At 34.9% G+C, this 21,711-nt stretch overlaps 1 protein-coding gene across 2 annotated transcripts in view; it reads right to left on the minus strand.

Annotated features, from left to right (window-relative positions):
* The window catches only part of LOC128867494 (uncharacterized), a 133,759-nt gene that overhangs the window by 42,060 nt on the left and 69,988 nt on the right, over positions 1 to 21,711 (minus strand). For both annotated transcript variants that reach the window (XM_054108751.1, XM_054108752.1), the window contains exons 9-12: positions 21,216 to 21,289; positions 3,687 to 3,787; positions 484 to 599; positions 280 to 388 (exon numbers count right to left, since the gene is read on the minus strand). In XM_054108751.1, coding sequence (XP_053964726.1) covers positions 280 to 388; positions 484 to 599; positions 3,687 to 3,787; positions 21,216 to 21,289 — 400 coding nt within the window. The remainder of the gene's footprint in view (positions 1 to 279; positions 389 to 483; positions 600 to 3,686; positions 3,788 to 21,215; positions 21,290 to 21,711) is intronic.

Genomic DNA, 21,711 nt, shown 5'->3' on the forward strand with positions numbered 1-21,711 from the left:
GAATCCTGAAAGTTTAAGCGAGAGACAGAACAATCAGAGAATGAGATAAAGGGGAAATGAAATGGACTTCCTGAATGAAGTACATTCAGTATAAATAACATTTGCAAGCGGATTCACATGTTCATATGTATGTAGTATTCGCAACTGAGTCTGCTACTGTCAACACAATATCCACTGCCACTAGAGAATAGCCAGCCAGCTTTCTGTAACGCACTTTTTCATTTGATGGCATTTTTAATTTTTTTTCTTTTTTGCAATATTTTCCGCGTACGCATTCACCTTGGGTCTGGGCATTGATCACAAATGGGGCATTCACTTTCCGGTGGCCGCTGTCCGTAGAATTTAATTTCCTTCCCCACATATGGGATTTCACTGTTTGGATCTTGCGCTAAAAATAAAAAAAAAAAATTATTTCTGACCGCTTTTTTACTTATGCTTATATCTCAAAAGTTTTACACTACATATGTATGTGTGTATGCTTACGTGCAATCTCAAAGTTGACCATTGTGGCATTCACTTCGTTACGTGCCACGCAATAGTAGTACCCAAAATCATCTTTTCGCAAGTTTGTAATGGTCATGCGCATTGTTGTTTTGAAACTGAAAAAATAAAGTTTATTGTTTACATCTTAAAATTAGAATATTTTATGAATGTACAATAGAATACAGCTCTCATCGAAAAAATATCTGCACACTTTTTCAATCGGAATTACATAATTTACGGCATTTTTAGACTTCCGCCCAAAATATTTCGAAAAATTTGCATGAGCTGAACAGATTTTGAACAAATGGAGCTTCTTACAAATAAAATTGGTTTTATATATTAATATTTTTTCCAATGTCATAAGAGTTTAAGCTTGAAAGGTCTGCTTAAAAATATGTAATTTTTTTATCAACAGCGTCAAAATAATATTTTCCTAGAAAAAATTTTTGACAAGAATGGATTACTTTTCCTGGAACTGAGAATCGTAAATAAATATCAAAAGTCTAAATCTGTTAAGACTAGCCTAAGTTATTCAAATTTTTTTAAAAACAATCTTCCAAAACAAAATCAAATCTTCGGATTCCGTTGAATTTTTTTTTTTTTTTCAATTTTTATGCCGATCTTTAAACAGACAAAATTTTTTCAAATTTGTTTATAATTAATCCAATTTTTTTATTCATGTAAATCTTAATATTTTGCCGAAATATTTTGGCGTAAGTCCCTTCTTTCGATTCCGATGAAACAATTTTTTTTGTCATTTTTATGCAGATCTTTTGATTATGAACTTTTTAATCATCATTATAATAAAAAAAAAAATTTAAAGAAGAATTAAAAATATAAGCGAAATTGTTTTTAAATTTTATTTATACTCGGCGCGCGTTGCTACGCCAACAACTAAAATAAATTTAAGAAAAATAACTTTAAAGAAAAATCAGTACACAAATATTTAATTCATTCTAAACCATTTTATTGATTTTGTTTATTTCGAAAAAATTCTGACATTACAAAGTTTAGTTTCAATTCGATGTTTATTGAAGTGCTGTGGGATACATAACATTTCTTGTTATTCCATCTGGTGCGTAGACGAATAAATCAGAACGTTTTCCGACACGTGAGCAAGCCACATAGAACTGTCCATGTAAGAAGCATGGAGTCTCCAAATTTAATGCACACACTTGCAACGATTGCCCTTGTGCTTTGTTAATAGTCATTGTGAAATCGAGTCGCGCCGGGAACCGTAAACGTTTGAATTCGAATGGCATATCTGAAGGGATCATTGGGATACGTGACAACAGTACGTCTTCACCTTTGAATTTTCCAGTCAAAATTGTTGCCTCGATAACATTGTTCATCATTTTCTTGACTGAGAGTCTGGTTCCGTTGCAAAGTCGTGATGGATTTATGTTTCGAAGAAGAATGATGGGTACGCCAATTTTCAATGTAAGAACGTGTGCCGGCATATCAAGCAAATTCAAGAATTCAGTTGGATAGCTGACAAGCTCGTCTTGATTCTCCACAGTATCGATGGACTTATATGTTGTCGTTTCACTGGGTATTCCATGCTGAATGGTTAAGTTGATGGTATTGGCATAGATATTTTTGGTTGGCTGATGGTTTTTTGCAATGTTTGTGCAATGTTTGGGAAAACCTTTTGCACCAATTCGTCGATGCTTACTGTGATCTTACAGAAGTTTGCTGGCAGGGTGATACATTGTGTAGATTCATCAATTTCCATTCGCCCATTTCCAATATCTAATAATTGCTTTGCAAAATTTCCAACCGATGCATCCCGTTGTACTTGTACACGCATGTTAGCTTTCAAAGTCAATTTCTGTAAATGACGCCATCGAACTGATGATTTAAGACATGCATTAAGTTCATCAGCGGGTGTTGAACGTGGTATAATGGGCAGTGTTTGTCGAAAATCACCAGACAATAAACTGAGTGCGCTACCGATTGTGATTGCGCGCATAATTCTGTCAAACGCAATGCGTTGTTCTGGAATCAACTGCGGAAGAAGTGTTCTAACGAATATCCCCAGTTCGTCAGAATCATAGTGTGTTTCTCGTTGCAAATCACGATCGCAAAGGCTGTTTGCAGGTCAGTTTGAAGCAGGCATTCTCAGTTGCACCAGTGCCTTGTTAACGATTGTGAAACATATGTCTTCAATCATCTATGAACATGTCATATTCGTTTCCTCTGTGTAAAAATGCATGGTCATACTAATTTTTATGGCAATCGGTTGAACGGGGCAGAAGTTGCTACTCTGCAGCGCCACCTGGTGGCGAGTGGCATCAATGAGCATATTCTACAAACCTTCTCCGTGGAAAATACATATATAATATATGTCAATTTTTATAATAATCGGTCCAGTAGTTTTTGAGTTCATCGATGACATACAGACAAACATTAATTTTTATGTATAAAAATAAATTCGATTTTTTAATTCATGTAAATCTATATTTTTCCGAAATATTTTGACGTAAGTCCCTTTTTCTTTGATTCCGTTGAAACATTTTTTTTTTCATATTTTATGCAGATCATTTGAGTTTAAACTCTTTTCATAGACATTTTTTTTTCTTTTAAAAAAGCTAAATTTTATTTATAATAAACCCGATTTTTTGAGGAATTTTCAAATCAATCTAGCTCATAAAAATCTTAATATTTTTCAAAAATTGATTTGGTTACATGGCATGATGTACAAGCCTCAAATGTTTTCGAGATATTCGATTTTAAGAATTATTTAAAAAAAATATGTTTTGAACTGTTCAATACTCCACATCGTTAAAAAAGCAAAATCGTAGAGAAACTACTCTGGACGTTATTTTAGAAACTAGGCCGTCTCTTTACAAAAAGCAATAATACTTAAATTAAAAAAGTAATCCGTAGGCGGAATATGGTCTCTAACTTAACCTAATCTATATATATTATATGTATATAATTGGCGCGTACACCCTTTTTGAGTGTTTGGCCGAGCTCCTCCTCCTATTTGTGCCGTGCGTTCGTTTTAAGCCGACTCCGAACTACAGATATTTTTTATGAGGAGCAGAAATACACTCGGAGGTTTGCCACTGCCTGTCGAGTGGCGGCCGCTATTAGAAAAAACGTTTTCTTCATTTTAAACTTTCAGCGAGATTCGAACCTACGTTCTCCTAAATTCCGAACTTCCTGGTAACCCTTTGTAGGGTTGTTTGGGTACATACCTATCCGTATAAGTCTCAATTCGGTATTTATCGCCCGGATCCAGAGTTTTACCATCGTATGCACGCTCCCAATATTTGATAGCTTCAGGAAAGGATTCCACCTTGAAAATATATAAAAACATTTATTATACTAAATTAATTTTAGTGAAATTAATATATATATTTTTTTTTTAAATAAGAGCTAAAAGAAAAAGTAATTTAAGCTCGGTTTGCGATAGTCTTACATATCTTGCACCAAAGGTAAAATTTTTTTATATTTATGTCTTATTAATATTTGATTCATATAATCGTTATAATTTTTTTGCTGACCAAGAAAATGGATTTTCAGCTGTAGAGAAATCTTTCCGTGTGACTACTTTAGCTTGAAAATCGTACATTTTTCCAAGATTGAAGATTCGATGGAGAATGATGTCTAATATCAATTGAGAGTTGTAAATTTCGAAAAGCTTGGATGTAATTTTTTTTGATACTTGCAAAAAAAGCACCTAAACAATTTCAGGACCAAACAAAAACGATAAGCCGTTGAATTATCCGGCAAGTATTAACTCATGTATCCTACAGGGCAACACTGAGGGTTAAAGTTTCTTAAATCCATGCATGTATCAATTTCCCTCTTACCATCACCTCTTTTTTCATGATTTTCTCCATTATCCTCCGGCACTGGTATCACAATGAATGTAGTTTCACATTCAAGTGGGCGATCTCAGCGGTAACCAAAGAACCTAACTTAACCTAATCTATGTCCACTTAACTATTCATAAGTGTGAAGAGAACTGAATAGTAGAAAAGCAAATGAATAATGTTGTGATTGGTTTATCATTTATTTACTTGCGCTGTATGGTTTATGTCTCAACTCGAGCTGTTGTTGGGTTAGGTTAGATTGATCTGAAAGCCTTCACATAGACGTGTTGGTCCTTAGTGATACCAGATGAAGCTAGACCTTTAGGTTTCTTTATAGTTGACATCTTGTAATAAGTATGCCTCTTTAGCGAATCTAAGTAAACTCTAAAGATACATTCCAACTTCTCATATTGTGAAGTACCTAGTTCTGATTTCTTTTCTAGACAGAGCTAGTACGATATTTAACTACATTATGTTTACACATGATATTCGCGGCTCTGCAAGGGACTAGATTGTTCCACCTCCTGTCTATCCGTCCTTTCATGTCCGCAACGATGTCGTGTAGATGATGATGGTTAGATCGTCTTTAAAAGTTTCAATATGTCGTTTTCTTTCTCAAATGGCATGTAATCAATCTGTAGTCTTGGCAATCTCATCTACAATTTTATTTCCTACAATGTCCGGGTACCCAATATACTTATGTGCAGCCGTCTATCTGCGGCCAGTCTCTGCGTCCCTGCTTTTCAGAACGTTTTTAGATGAAATTTCATATGAGTTTGTTGCCATTATCGCTGCTTGAATGTTAGCGTATATATTTTTTATATTTTGGAGTTGCTCAATGTCTTTTCGATTGCTAATTCTGCAGCCTTTCCTACAGCAAAGGCTTCTTATTGAAAGTTGATCAGGCAGCTTGAACAGCCTCGTGCCGTCAGCAAATATATTAACCGTATTGGGGCTAGCTTTTCCTGTTCTTAATACATACTCTTTTCCAAAAGGACGAACTTTCTACAAATAGTAGAAATAGCTAACACATATTTTGTGGCAAATTATCAAACGTGCCTTTTATGTGTTTTTTTAAGAACGTTATTAACGTTGGGTGCACAGCGGCTTGAAGGTCTTCAATCAATTACTTTTTGCCAAAAGTTAACGCACAACTCTCAAGTGATAAGATGGTACAGTTTCGTCCAAAGATCACCATCTGCCGATTTCCCGGTGTTCAAACTGAATAACTAAGACGTATTTTCTTAACATAAAACGTCTCAAGACACCCATGTAAAGACCTACAGTGATTTTTTGGTCTGGTCATATAAATTCTTTGTGCTTAATTTTCTTAGAATCGTTAAAAAAACGCGTGTATTTTTCACTTAGCTACACGATTTTTTGTTTTTTGTTTTTGGTGACCTTCTTTTCACTAATGGTCTCAGATCAAGTAACGATCGAAAAGCTCAAAAATGTTAAGTCTTAACGAGCACTTTCAAAGATATCCTGACAATACTCAATTCGATCGATTTTTATTCGTCTGTCAGTTTAGTGACCCAAATCTTGAAGCATACACAAACTTAAAGACTCAGTCAAAATACTATACATAGTTGTGTGAGGGGTACTAAACTAAGTTTTTAGAGTTTTCCAGAAAATTTGTTATAGATTCCTTAATGAAATAAATGAAATGTTGGAAACTGACAGGCAACGGCAGTCCTACCTGTGCATTCTGTCATTAAGACGCTCCTCATAGAAAACCATTTGCCGTTCGAAGTCGTCTGAAAAGTGTGAGTCCCTCAATTTGTGGAACAACATCAACTCTTAATAGGTATCACCACGAATTTTTTATTGCACATAAAAGGAATGTTACTGATCATCTTTGCATACCTATCACCACTTGTTGTTTTTTTTTTTTTTTTTTTTTTGGTTATAACGTTCTTGCAGCAAACGAGCGATCTGCTTACCAAAGCAATTCGATACAAAGTTTAAAGAGTTTAGCACCAATTCTTTTTTATAATTTTTTTATAATATATATTTTTGCCTACGCTTTATGTGCAAAAATTTCAACCGATATGAACGCAAACATCAAATCTGAATAAGCGACATTTACTGCACCAAAACTTGCTTGAGTTGGCATTAAATAAGACGTAGAATGAATGCGGAGACGTGCCTTACTTAACAATTAATTTTATTTCTTGCAATAAATGTGAACTGAGACTGACAATGGCAATGACAAGGTTAGTAGGGTCGTGTGACACGCCATTCAAGTTAGCTTGACATGCTGCGACATCAATGTGCACAAACGTCACAGCGACAGGAAACCCCAGCTACAGGTGAAACGAAGCAAGCAGACATGTGCGAAAGACCTTCAGAAGGGGCACACAAGCACACACTCACACACCCGTGCACACCCGTGCACACATATATGCATTAGAGACATAGGAAGTAAAGGCGCAAGAAATGTAGGAGTTGACGGCAAAACACACCGACAAAAAGCGGGGGTGTGAGAAATGTGACAGCATTGTCAGTAGCATTAAAACTACAGCAGCCAGGAAATAATAAAAACTCTTGCTGCATACGGACGTAGTGTTGCTTGTGCTACTTTTATTGTGGGTGCTTGGAATGGTTGTGACAATGCAATGGAAAGAAAGCTAAAAAGACAGTAAAAACATTTTGCCTTGTCACGATTAATTAAATTTCCTTCAGGTGTGCGCGGCGTTACAAGTCCCACCACCACGCAAAACCGACCATACGTATCCATTTACGTTTAAAAATATGTGCTGATGCATATATTTTTTCTCTTGGTTCCCCTGTTTTTCTTGTCCTCAACAGGCTGCATTGGAATGTGAATCGTTAGCGGTGCATTCATGTCATTCTTGTCCTTACTCGATTACAGCTGTTGCGTTGTGTTTTCAAGCTTGTTGAAATGGTCAGTTGTTTTGTTTTTATTTTATTTTTATTGTTGTTATTGTGACAGCTGCTGCTGACGTTGATGTTATTGTGTTTTCAAACTGAATGTTCTAGCAAATTAGTAGCATCACTTAGTATGCTGCATATTTTTATTTCTTTTTTCTTAGAATCTCGACCCCCATTTAGCATATTAGACTGTGCATAGCAAACAGAATAGAAAAATTAGTACATAATTTGAAATGTACGAGTACATCATTAGTAGCCCAACTTTGCAACTTTGGACAAAAATCTATTCAATTTTGTTTTAAACGAGGGCATAGAGCGCAAAGCATCGAGGGCACGAGATGTAAAAGGCTATCTCCACAAAAAAACTAGGAGCGAAATACTTCATAGAAAGGAGAATCTGCCCAAGGCTATGGAGAACTGCAGAGCACGAAATTAGGCTAGCAAATTTTAAGAATCTTTTGAAGAAGTCAAATAAGGAGATCCGATGAAGTAATACAGCCTAATTCAATCAGCTCTGTGACGAGGCAGTAACGCACACAGAGTAGTTATGTCGAAAATTGCTAAGGCACTGCAAGAGAAATGTCCTAATTTCCAAAATATATATATAGGTCCCTATATTCCCATGGCATACATTCCAGCATCTACGATTGACATTGTTGAGCTGCAGGAATTGTTCAAGCAGCCAAATTATTGGAGATCACAAAACTTCCGGCCCTAATGATATTCCGAACATAGCATTAAAAACCTGGAAAACCAGCAGATAGGCGCTATGGTCACTCAATTGTGTCTTGTACCAGACGTGTTCCACAATCTCAAGAATAGACAAAGTGTTATGCTGCCAGCAGGTATACTAAGCAATAAATGGTAAGCAAAATACTGTGCAGACGTGACCTTGGATGTCAAAAAAGACTTCCACGCGACGACTCAATCGTGGGCCACCCGCAATGTCAAGAATATACGGCGCGCTTTATAGAATGCTTTCGAACGTGGTGCGCCAAAAAGTAGAAAACGCAGGCCCCTAAACAGTATTACCACATCCACTCTGCTGTATGCAGCTCCGGTATGGGAGAAATATTTGGATGTAAAAGTATATATCAGATGTTTTTTAAGAACCTGAGCACTTAAAATGATAATAAAAAACAAAAATATTGTTGAGGAGAATTTCATGGCATTTATTTCCTGAATATCCGACATATATCCGACGCCGCTGCGAGTTGCATGATCCATTAGATCAGTCCACTTTTTGACTACTTTTTCCAATATATCTGAATAGTAAATCTAAATGACCCGAATCAGCAAAAATACGAGATAAAATTGATAATTTGGCTTGAATTCTTGCACGAGCTGTATTGTATAGGCACGTAAGCCAAAATCCCTACGTAAATCGTTCCACGTAGTCGAAGGACGAAGGACAAAGGTCAACAGGTTGAGAACAACAACGAATAGGCATTTCAGCATCTTCTTCAAATTTCATATGAACCAATACGCGAACAATTCACATATTTAACACCTTAACATACTTTACATTCTTAAGAAAATTACAGGAAATGATAGAAAACGTTTTTTCGAACAGCAGCCGCCTCTCGGCAATCTATGACAGACGTCTGAGTGTATTTTTCCCAACGCAACAATCTGCCATTTGGAACCGGCATAAAACTATAGATTGCCCTATTTGCGGAAAAATATCAGAGCGCACACAAAAGTACACCTTAACTAAACCCAAAAAAACGGGTGTAAGCCCCAATTATGTTTTTAATAAGTTTTGCAGTTCGATAAGAAAAACAATTTTATGGTTTGAAATACACATTTGCAAGGGCTGCAAAATACGGTTCCACAGCTGTTATGACCACATCATTTGATGAAAAACGCTTTCCACGTATGAATTTTTTTAGGTCGGAAGACAGATGGAAAACGCTAGGTGCCAGGTCTGGTGAATACGGTGGATACACCAACAATTCGAAATTTAATTAAAAATTAAAATGCTGTAAACGGTGCATTGTCCTGATGAAAAATAATTTTTTTCGTTGCAAACTGGGCTTCCTTCATAATTTTTTTTTCAGGTGGTCTAAAGGGTTACAATAATATTCAAAACTTATTATATTAGCACTTTGCAAGTAATCCACAAACGGAATTCCTTCCTTCGCATTCCAAGAAAACCGGTGCTAGCGCCTTCTTGCGCGATTTCTGCACACGAACTCGTATCGGAGCCGACGAACCAGGTTTACACCACTCTTTAGCCTCCTGTTTTGATTTAGGATCTTGGTGATAGACCTAAGTCTCATCCATAGTGATGAAGCGACGCACAAAGTCCACTTTTGCTTTCGGAAATGCTCTAAATGTTGTTGAAAAATTAGCATTCGAAAATATTTTTGTTCCATATTAGCGAATGCGGCACCCATTGCGCACACAGCGTTCTGAAACCCAATACTTCAGTCAAAATATTGTTCACACTGCCCAATGAGATGCCTAGGGCTTCTATTAAATTTCTTTCAGTTACTTGACGATTTTCCGATACGATATCCTGTATGTTTCTACGATTTCTGAAATTGTTGCTGTTTTTGGATGTGCTTGACGTGGATCGTCTTCAAGGCTTGTACGACCATGTTTAAATTCAGTAACCCTTCTTACCACTGCACTAATTGATGGCAAAAAATCCTTATACACTCTCAATATTCGTTCATAAATTTCTTTGTTTTTAAACCTCCCAAATGTAAGAATTCAATCACAAAGAATGAATTGACAGATTGAAATGAAACTTCACATACCTTCATTCGAAGAGCGTACCACCATAAAAAATGTTTGGCTAGTAGCACCGCCCTCTCTTATCGAACTGCAAAACTTGTTGAGCAACCTAGTACATATTGGTTTTTTTTCTGCAAATTTTTTGGTGCGATTTTCTCTTAAATTTCTGAAGACTTTGTTTCGTGTTTCCAAGGCTTTTTCAGACAAAACAACTACTGGCATTGTAAAATTCTGTATAATGTCTGCCCCATAAACTAAAACCGTGTGAATTGAACTCAGCATGGAATCACGGGCACAACTCATTAAATGTAATTGCTTAAAAGCCTTATCACTTAATTTGTATCTACATGATAAGTTCTTAATCATAATAATAAGTCTACAGCCTGAGCTCTTCATTTACACCCAGTATTAAAGCAGGCGGGAAACACTCATCTTGCTTCTCGTTTGCAGCAATTAGCACCTAAGTTTAATAATTTTACTATCACAAAGATTCAGCAAAAAACGCTGGATCTAAATTAAGTAGGCACAAAGTGGCAAGAAAAAGTTGATATAGTTTGTTTCAATTGTGTTTTTTTAATCGCTTGCGGAGGTTCAGATAAAGCAAACAAATACTTGTCGTTAGCATAAAGGCACAAAGTTAGATACTTTGAATTATTTGGTTTTGGTGTAGTATGAACTATATTAAAAAATATTAAATAAAAATAAAAAAATAGTCTAACATTTCCTATTATTGTGAAGTTGGTGCATATTTCCGAATGACAGCGTAACCTACCGAGCACATTTTTGCTATGAAGAAGTTTTTTCATAAAAACAAGCGATACTTCAGAAGCAGCATGAGTAGACACGCGTTCATTCAAAGGCATGCCAAGGATACATACTTATTTTCTATTCTATACTACCATAGTTCGACTTTCCAACCTAAATAAAGCAAACCAGTAAAATAATTGCATTTTAATTGGACTTAAATTTTACCACGCACCAAAATGTATACCAAAGTCGACTTAAAAACTTGCAGCCGGCAGCTTTTCATGCACGTATGTATTTAAATTCACAAACACACTTGCACATATTTATTTAAATACACGTATTCAGTAGAGTACAATAGATATTTTAATAAATGGTGAAGTGCATAAGTGTAATGCAAAAAAAACCAAAAATAAACACGCGTATAAAAACAAACAAATAAATTACACAAAATATTCTCTATACAGCAATTACAGTTATTACTTAATGGCCGCAATGGGAGTGTTAGCGGTAGAAATAAATTGAATTACCATCCACATTTAAAGTACTCGAAAAAAATCGCTAATAATTGAGTTTTGTCGTAATATAATATTTGCGTTAAAAATTAGCGATAGGCTAGACCGAAAATGTGAAGTGGTTTAACAATATATACAGCTATGGTAAACTAATTAGAAACGCACAGCTATAGAAGCTTGTTTTAACTATACATTTTCACTATCAACTTCTGAAGTGAGCGCAACTTAGGTCATATGCATTTATACTACATATGTATGTAAATTTTGGATTGAAAAGCTCCCTGAGAGGCGGATCAATGTTAAAATGAAATAAAAAAACAGTCTGTGCGGTAATGACAAAATTTTTTTTTATTTGAGAATCCCAAGTATGCCATTATGCAGGGAATGATAATTAGTTCAAATTTCCGTCAAAATTCGATCCGAGAGGCCCAATTTACGCCGACACTGCTGCATATGTAGATTCAACTGAATTTAAGCCCTGATCTGTTTTTTGTTGACTTTGAGGGCATCCGTTGGTTGTGGCTTATTGGCATCGATCAATGACTTTAGAAAGTCTTCCACACAGTAAAAAACTAGCGAGGTCAAATCGGATGATTTGTGTACAATTCGCATCACCTCTACGAGAGATAATCGATCCCTCAAATCGTGCCACCCTTGAATTTCTATCTTGACGTTCGGTATGTGGCGCATAATGACTCTTCCGGAGAGTATGCAACAACACCATAAAGCCCAAAGGATACATCAAGATTTATGAAGATGCAGCCTAATAATTTCTCAAGCTCAAATGAAAAACCCCATAAACGAGCTTACTCAGAAGTTCAGGTAGCAGTTGAAATCTGCGAATGTCGGAGTTCTTGTGCACGACGAAAACTGTCTGCCTTAGGCAACCATGCATACTTATATCGACAGCAGCGATCCTGAGCTGATCAAATTGGGATATCTTAAACTAGCTCCATTTGGAAGTCCCAGGGCATAAGATATATTGTCATGCCCACTCTTCGTGTAAAAGTAGTTTTCAAACACTGAAGGTAAATTAATATCTTAGCATCAATAATGAAAAATTAAAATAATCCTTTCAAAAATATGTTCACATTAAAATTTTTCGAAAAAGGAGTGGCACTTACTTTTAAATAACACGCATTGCATTTTTGGAGCCAAAAGTGATGCCTGCATAAGATAAAATGTTGTAAAATGTTGGAGTTATTTTCTAAACTTCGCATATTCACGGCATTATGTGTACTCTGACCAGGCAAATGAGTTGTTTTCTACCTTCTACCAAAAGTCAGGGTTAGCACTGGCCTTGATTCTAAGTTATCTGCCTATTTATAAAGAGAATTGTGCGAAAACTTTAACTGTAAGGAAAACATGGATGAAAATCATTTTATTTTATTATATTCAATACAGAAGGTGGTGCAAAAGTCATCACGCTAGCGGAAGATGCTATAATTTTTGGGAATGGTAGCAAATGTCAATTCTTCTTTGATATTTGTAAAGTAAACGGATGCAGTAAATAATAAATACACGTTAACAAACCAGAGAATTCCACACCTTTTCAGAACGTGAAATAATTGTTTCGATTTTTCTTGCGGAATAATTCGTTGGTGGTGTTAGCGTAGCGTGAATTTCAGCGCAGATTTCGCCCACCTAACATAAACTGGGCAAATACTACCGCATTTACTCGCAACGAGTGTCGAACAACACGATATGCTGCCAAGTATGGTCAGCCCCGGAGCACCCGTTCTAGTGAATATCACAGCTATGGTAGAAGATATCGCATAGGATCACACAGTAGCGATGAGGTGAAGTTCCATGCAATTGGTCATCAATCGGCAGTCTTTACACAAAATTTTAGTAAAATATGATATCTGAACATGTTCCCGTACAGAGTCGTGGCAGTCTATCAGCTGTTAACTGTTGACCACAAAACACATGAAACCTTCGCTCAAGCTATTCTGAATATCGATTACTAGGAAGTCAAATTTTCACCGAAAATCATGAGTGGCATTCCATTTCAATCTCTGTGGATAAGCAAGTAAGTATTATAAAATTATCGCTACTGAAATATCTAAACCCTACGCACTATCCACTGAGATTCATTACATCCGCTCAAAGCCTTTGTAAAGTGCGTTTTACGCTGGAGGCATCATCGAAAACATCACTGGGTAAAAGACTGTTCTGAACGGTGAGTATTACAGAACTGTGCTTAACGTCTTTTTTCTTCTCAATTTAGTGAATTTAGACTAGACAGGATGGATAATTTCAGCGGGATACAGTAAAAGCTCATACTACACGAGCCACAATCGAAATTCTGAGTGCTGCATTTTCGGGTTGCCTAAATCTTTCGACGAGTATATATGATAATATTCGCTTAGACCGAACCTTGAACTCTTCTTAAATTGCATCCACTAATTTTAATGGAACCAAATGAGCACTCCGGCAAATGAATTGCAAATGCTATATAATATATAAATATTGTACAATATATATAATTTTTTTAACGATAGCAGGGGTGAAACAAGGTTGTCCGTTATCACCTTTGCTCTTCACATTATACCTGAATGATCTACATGACTGTTTGAAAGGTGGTCTACTGATTGAGGGAATAAATGTACGCCTTCTTCTATATGCTGATGATATTGTTCTCTTAGCTGATAACCCTAACGTCATGCAATCTATGATTAAAAAACTAGAAATATATTGCGCTGAGTGGAACATGGAAGTAAATTTAATGAAATCTGAGATGATGGTCTTTAGAAAAGGTGGTAAACTAGCCAAGGCAGAAAAATGGTGGTACAAAGGTGAGGAAATAAAAGTGGTAGCAGAATATAAATATCTTGGTTTCATTCTCACATCCAAAATGACGTTTGCTAAACATGTGCAAGGCAGAAATAATTCACCAAAAGCTAGTATTAATAGTACATGGAACGATTTCTTAGCTAAGCCATACATCTCATACAAAGCCAAATGGAAGCTGTTTCAGGCTGTGTGCAGAGCCATACAAACATACGCCGCTCAAATTTGGGGTTATACGCTGTTCGAAGAAGTAAATAAACTTCAGCGTTATTTTACAATATTAAACGAATTTTCAAATTACCTGACTTCATCCCGAATTATGCAATAACGCTAGAAACTAACGTAGAAAATAACTACTTATACTCGCAGGAACTACATATGAAATATATTTGGAAAACTATCTATAAATACAACAGCAGTATACTCCCACACAAACTTACACAGTGCATATTACGAAAAAACGTGTTCTGGCTCAAACAACTCAATAACTTAGGGATGGAGTTTGGCCTAAAGCTTGAAGAAAATATAACTGCTACGGACTGGCAAGATCGCTGTACCCAGCTTTTATCAAACATTACACTACAAAATTTAAACACAGCAAAACAAAAAGCACTATCAAGCACCACACGAATATACCTATAAACACTTAGATCACTCAAAAGGAGAATAATACTTTAGAGAAGATATGCCGTTAGCTGACACATCAACAATATTTAAAGTAAGATGTGGTTTGTTAAAACTGAATGCAATAGCTTATGGAAACGCGGTAAAAATTTGCACACTATGCAACTCAAACGAAGAAGAAGACATGTACCACTTCTTAGGAAGGTGCCCTGTACTGAAGGAAATCAAACAAAGATACTTAAATGCTGAGAAGCTAAACGACGCTGAAGTAATATATATACTAAATGGCAAAAATTGGAGAAAACTAACTGTTTCATATACTTAGCCTGGCACTATAGAGATTTTCTTATATCAGAGTTCCATTATTAATTAATTTAAGAGCTGTGACAGACAACATCGTTATTGTCACAATCATTTCTATTTATTTCTTTATTTACTTTAATATATTAAATGAATTTAGGTATGAATCAAATCAATTGTTAACCATAATTTTTTTATAAATTAAATAAAGAATTACCTACCTACCTACAATAGCTTTTTCAGCAATATTCTCATATTTTCTTTTAATAGGGGATGTGTTAACAGCTCAGTATTTTTGCGTCGTTGTCTCGTTACAGTACATATTATTATGGCCGTATGAGAGCGTTATCGGAACATTTCAGGTAGCGAGTATTCAGTTTTTCAATACAGAAATGTATTGATGTTTGTTAATGTATTTACTGAATCTAACTTCACGGCATGTCAGATAAAAATGTTACCACCAACATGTTTCACATAAAAAAGGTATGTTTCAAATAAGATGGGAAGCGCCGAATGTAAGCGCTTTACCCCGACAAAAGTTAATTTAATTTCGTTTCCTCTGTAAAGTATCCTTGTTCACTCTTTTGCAGACCCACGGCGGTATTTTCTAGTGAACCAGATAAAGCCATTTTTCTGCAGTTTCTTTTTGACACTAGAAATTTCTTTGCAAAATACTCACAAACAATATTTTTGCGTACAAATGACTCTTAAAAGCTTTTCTGCAGATGAATGGTTAATGTTGTTAGTCAAAACGAAAACCAGCTCGAATGTGCGATAAGATTTTTGCGGGAATATATTTCTCTTAGGACCTGTGTTTCATATCACCTTTTCGAGTAATTATTTTTTCTGCAATGCTGTACATCATTGAAAACTACCACAAATAAACAAAGTTGCTCGATTTATTGTAAAAAACTGTAGTCAAAAACTATCGTTGTTTTATCTTAAATATTCACCAAACTGCTTGTTTACTGATTTCGTCACTAATTCGGTTTCGACCTAATTCCGAATAATTTAAAATTTTTTCCAAACTAGCAGGAATTAATGCGAAAATGTTGGTACTCAAAATTCTGTTCTCTTTTGAGTTGAACTACTAGCTATTTATAAAATTGGAGCTGAGCTAACTGAAGTAATCATCCGCATGCCGTCGTTAATTAGTCGACCGCAGCTGTAGTGAGTATGCATAGTTTCACAAATGCTGTTGTTTAAATGTAAGCAGCGGATAATTGTTAATCTATTTGAAATCCATTATTTCGATTAAATTTTCATTCAATGCGTGCATTTGTACGTATGTATACACACACAAATATAACACCGTGCGACAATGAAAGTTATACTGGAAAACTAACTTCCACATGCACGTGAAACTATAGGTTTGAACTAATAATAGTGGATACTAAGTTTTTCATTTTCTCGACAATCAAAGTATCAAAGAATTAAATTTTCAAAAAATGGTCTTGAATATTTATCACTGTATAATATTAATATCGATATCAAACGAATGAGGGCATATTAAAAGGACATTTTTTTTTACTTTTTACCGTCTTTTAAAACAGTTATGCTTAAATATTCTTTAAATTTCTGAATGAATTATTTTGAAAAATGATGTTGTATAACAACGAGGGTACCTCGCCCTCATAATAACTGCCACGAATTCAGTGAGAAACTCAAAACTTCTCGCTGCTAGGTACAAAACACAAACGTCGGAAAGACAGTTCTTGGTGCATGTGACTCACCTTTGAAATTCTCTTCCCCAAAACTTAGTATCTATAAGTAGCATGAACACATTTAGACGCGAACTTCAGAGATATATTAGTACTAAGAGAGAGATTTTAATTTCAGTAATAAGTTATGCATAAATAATGTCGACTTGATTTATTTTGCTTTTGAAACTTAAAATAGATTTGTAAATTTTACCATGAAAATTGAAAACTGTTGTGACTAGCACTATGTATCTACCTCTAGTATGATATATATGTAGCGAGACTATTTATAAAGAATTAAAGAATCGCTTAAGTGAAAGAACAAATTTACTGTATTTAATTAATGTGTACACCGAATAATTATTACCGCGAACGCGTGTGACCTCTTTGACGAGTCATCTGAGAGGAGAGTTCATAACTTTGCTACAGCATTGCTTGGCCAATTAAATGTCGAGGCTCGATAGCGGTAGATCTAGTGAAAGTTTATTACATACAAACAATGTAGGTATGAGAAATACTGAGAGAGCGTTTTGACTCTCTATGCTATAAGATAGTGGCAGGGTTGCCTCACATAAACATATACTTCATTCTCCTTACTGTTGTATGAGAACGTCAAAAACTGACAATAACTATGAAATAGTAGCTGAATATATTCTCTATCGGTTGATATCCATATTAGTATCATAGAGTTGGCATAAGCATTTAAAACATTTTTTTTTTTGTTTTCTGAAATTTTAAAGTCAAAACTAAATTCAGAAGAAAATGAAAAATGAAGTATGCAGCCTTACTACACAAAATCTATAGTTTCACGTGCATATGAAATGCTTCCCTTTAAAAGTGGATTTTTGTTGCATGCTGTAGTAAATATGTTACTCATATGCCCCGTGGCTGACGCAATGGTCAGCGCTATGAAGCAATTTGTAAATAAATTTACGAAATATATTTACATAAACACACTCCCATTGCAATTATTCTGCAATTGACTTTATAAACCCTTTTTTAGTGTCAAATGAATACAAAATAAATTATGCATTAAATGGGAATTATTAAATCACTACAGGATTTGTCTCTATGTTGAAACATTTGCGAACAACGATGAACCAATAAAATTGCAATACACTTTAAATTTGTTGAAAGGAGGAAAATATTTATTTTATATCGAAAATTTTCCGTTCATAATGAATTTCAATGAGAGTAGGGAGTCAAAATTACAGAAAAGAATTGGATTTTGACACTTTCTGCCTTTTAGAGCTTAATTAAATAGTATTTATACACATTTTAAAATTTTAGGGAAATAAAATAAATTTACAATTTGTTGCTAATGGTCGTATGTAACATTGTCTAGTAGATATTTTGTTGTGTAACAAACTTTTTCGAGAGTATTAAAATACAACTTTTTAACGAGTCGGCTGAATGACTGATCCATTTAATTTTCTAAATTATTTCTGCATCTATTCTAGGCTAAAAAACAAGTGAGTATTAAAAAGTGCTTTACTCATGTTTGATGGGTTCAGCATTTCAACCACTCACTTGACACTTTTAAGTAGGACAACAAAAGCTAATTTTGCTCACGGAGACAACAAATTCGTAATATTTATTTCAATATATACAAAATTTTTAGTCTAAATAACCAGATATATACGACCCGTTCTGCAGATTTTCAACTGAGATAAATGACAATGGAAAATGTTCACCATTTTCTGTAAATGAGCGACTGTAGAAGAGAACTTGAAATCCCTTGCTAAGAAACATCATTTGAAAGTCCATCAAAATTAAATCAACTATTATTACCAGATTTTGGTCATAGCCAACATTTATGTATATTTTTGTATCATGGAAATAAATGATTTTTTTCTTAATTTTGGTGTTTCACCGAGGTTCGAACCTACGTTCTCTCTGAATTCCGAATGGTAGTCACGCACCAACCCATTCGGCTACGGCGGCCGAATTCTCTATTACCCCAGCTTTTTTACTGAACTACAAAAACCGAAAAGGCAAAAGATTCACATATAAACACTTTCCAGTGATTGTTCTTCTAAATATTTTTAATACTGTGCAAAATGAATGTGCGGGACGAACCGTCAAAGGAACGATAATGAGAGAAGAATAAAGCGAAACAAGGAAAAACCTAGTCAACCAAAAGCGAATAATTTTTATACTATATACTACTTATTTTAGAAAATGTAAAGAAATCGTTATGAAATCGGCAGTTAAGAGAAAGAATTAAGTTCTATTGTACTGCAGCAATAGAAAGAAGAGTTCTATTGGTTGAGCGAAATGAGCCTAAGTGTTTTCATTTCCCAAAGCCCAACGGACACCAACGATCCCACGCGAACGAACCACGAGAATTTTTTAATTGTTTCAGAGATGAAGAGGCGCCATACTGCACTTTTTCAAAATGTTCCAAATATACTTTTTTACCTATTATAAATAATAAAACCCTCACTAAATGCTAATATTTTAAGGCATAAGTAAAGAACTGGCATCTTTTCTTTAGAAAAAAACAAAAATTTGAGTTCGATAGAACTTTCGTGGTCTCTAAAATGAGAGAAGTTGGCCTTTGTTTTTCGATAAACAAATATTTTTATAAATAGTGAAAATTTGGTATACAAAACTGCGTGAACTTTCAGTCCAATTTTCGCCTGTGGCGCGTTTTTTTTTGTCCTTTTTTTATTATACAGATATAAGTGCATGTGACAATAGAAAAATATTTGGATAAATAGTGGAAATTTGGAATAAAAATGGTGCGATTTTTTAGTCCAAGCTTTCGACTGCGGCGCTTGTTTTTTCTTTTTGTTTGATGTATACACTTATAAGTTTTACGATAAAATAACATTTGGCTAAATATCATGAATTATAAAATCTTAGTTAAATGCTTGCTGGGCTAATAATTGCATTAGACATTTCTCTTCATCGATATTTTAGTGCAATAAGCAAATACGGTCGTGCAAAAGTGTAATTTTTACGGATTTCCTGGGGGTCCTATAGGGACCATAGGAGGTTGGGACTTTCATAATTAACTGGGTGGATTCTTGCTTTTTCTAATGCGGGTACTAGGCGGTGTCACCATCCAATTAACAAAACAAAAATTTGTGAATAAATAAACCTTTTTGAGAATAAGAAAAAGTGGCCATAATTTTGAAAAGTCAAACCACATAGAATTATTTCAGATCCAGTCGGGTAGTAAAGTCTTAAATCATATAGTCGGGCATAGTTTACTTTAAAATACAAAGGAACATAGAACGAATAACGTACCGAGGTCATAGTCCTTAAGGGGGGAAATCGGTTTAGAAGGCCGAAATTTTGGTGTTTTTCGTGAATTTTTCGAACATAGAAGGAATAATCAGGAATTGTTTAAACTTGGGGGGTATTTTACTCATATCTTGAAGTATACTTCAAAATTCTGTCAAGCCATTTCCGCCGGTAATAGTGGCGCTAGAGCGTGTTGTCCATAGACGATCGCCATCCGAGTATCTTGCTGGTGGGCATTCCTGAAGTAGCAATTTTTCTCCGTAATCAACAGCAATTTTTTGCGTTAACAACATGTTTCCTAAGAATATGAACGTAATTTTGATCAAATAATATTGAAAATTGCATATCTTTGAGACGCTTGAACACAATGTAATTTTTTCAAACCATATTTTTTCATCTATTTGGCTTAAAAAAATATATTCAATGATAATATAATCACAGAATTAGGTTCATATGAATTAGGATTGAATAAAGAATACTCCAAAAAAAATTTATAACGATTAGTCTCTAACTTTTTGAGCTAGAGTGCCCACCAGTTGAAAAAAAGTAGTTTCGAGAAAAACGTCATTGTAACTAACGCGCGCTACGGGGCGGAACCGACGGGCAGTCACTTAAATGCTCATAAAATCGGGAATAATGTGAATTTCGCTTTAAAATTTTTACCACATATTCTTAAGTAGTTAAACTAACAATTTATGCAATAAAAAAAGTCGATTTTTTAATAAGTCTAAACTGGTTTCCCCCCTTAATGATACTACTATGTTATATGGCATTCAGATAGTATTAAAATTTAAATTTTGTTTTTGTTTCGACTTGTGTGAAATTGTAGCGGTAAAATAGATATTTTAACAACCCATTTCCACCCCTATATTATTCTTGAATATTTCACTGTTCAAATTAGCGCTGCAGTGCATCATCCAGCATGCGCTTCGCTTTATCTTTCAACGCTCCAAGGCACTCAAAACTTGAGGCACCATGCCTGTCGAATAAAGTGAACAATTTAATTATGGGATGCTGTACTTAACTACAAACCTCTTGGCAGACGAAACAGAATGAGCAGGCGCACTGTCTCCCTCGAGTGGCGAAAACCAAAAACCAATTCTCGAAACAATAAATTTTGAAACTTTTGCCTCGAAGCATTGAAAAGCAAGCCTAATTCCCCACTAGTTTTAAATAAAAACGCAGTAGTACGGAACTGAAGTACGGAAATTCACTCTGAAATTCCACACTTTCTACCATCAACGCATGCTTGCACATGCAACTATGAATCATACCTTACATTTCTATGCACATATTTTTATTTACTATAAAATGTTATTACTTTTTCACATTTTTGTACTCACCAAACATTCCAGCGTTGCACTCTGGCCATATTCAGCATAAATCATTTGCCGGTAAACAGCAATCATTGGCGAAACTGCAAGGAGAGCGAGAAAATAAAATATAGAAAGAAGTTTTTTCTATTTGTATTACATTGTAATATAAAAATTAAAAAAAGAAAAACCAAGTTGAAATTTGTGATAAATAAGCGAAGGGTTTGAAAATTGTAACAGTTTTCCCTTGCTAGAGAAAAATTTTAACTCTATTCAGTTGCCTGCATTTTTCTGCCCACAATTTATAATTTATATATTTTACAGTTAATGGAATTTTCTCGACTTTTCAATGTAAGTGCATTAGCACAGAAGCTGCCTCAAAGCTGCTTTCCACGAAATGGCGTACGCTATCCTGGAGTGGAGGCGCCAATAAAATATATATATAAATATATTTTTCTTCATCAAGCTATTTTTATTTAATATCACAGTACCCGCAACATTTTCAAAATTACAATTGAATTCACAT

Source organism: Anastrepha ludens, chromosome 6 (assembly GCF_028408465.1).
Source record: "Anastrepha ludens isolate Willacy chromosome 6, idAnaLude1.1, whole genome shotgun sequence".
Taxonomy (NCBI): Eukaryota; Metazoa; Arthropoda; class Insecta; order Diptera; family Tephritidae; genus Anastrepha; species Anastrepha ludens.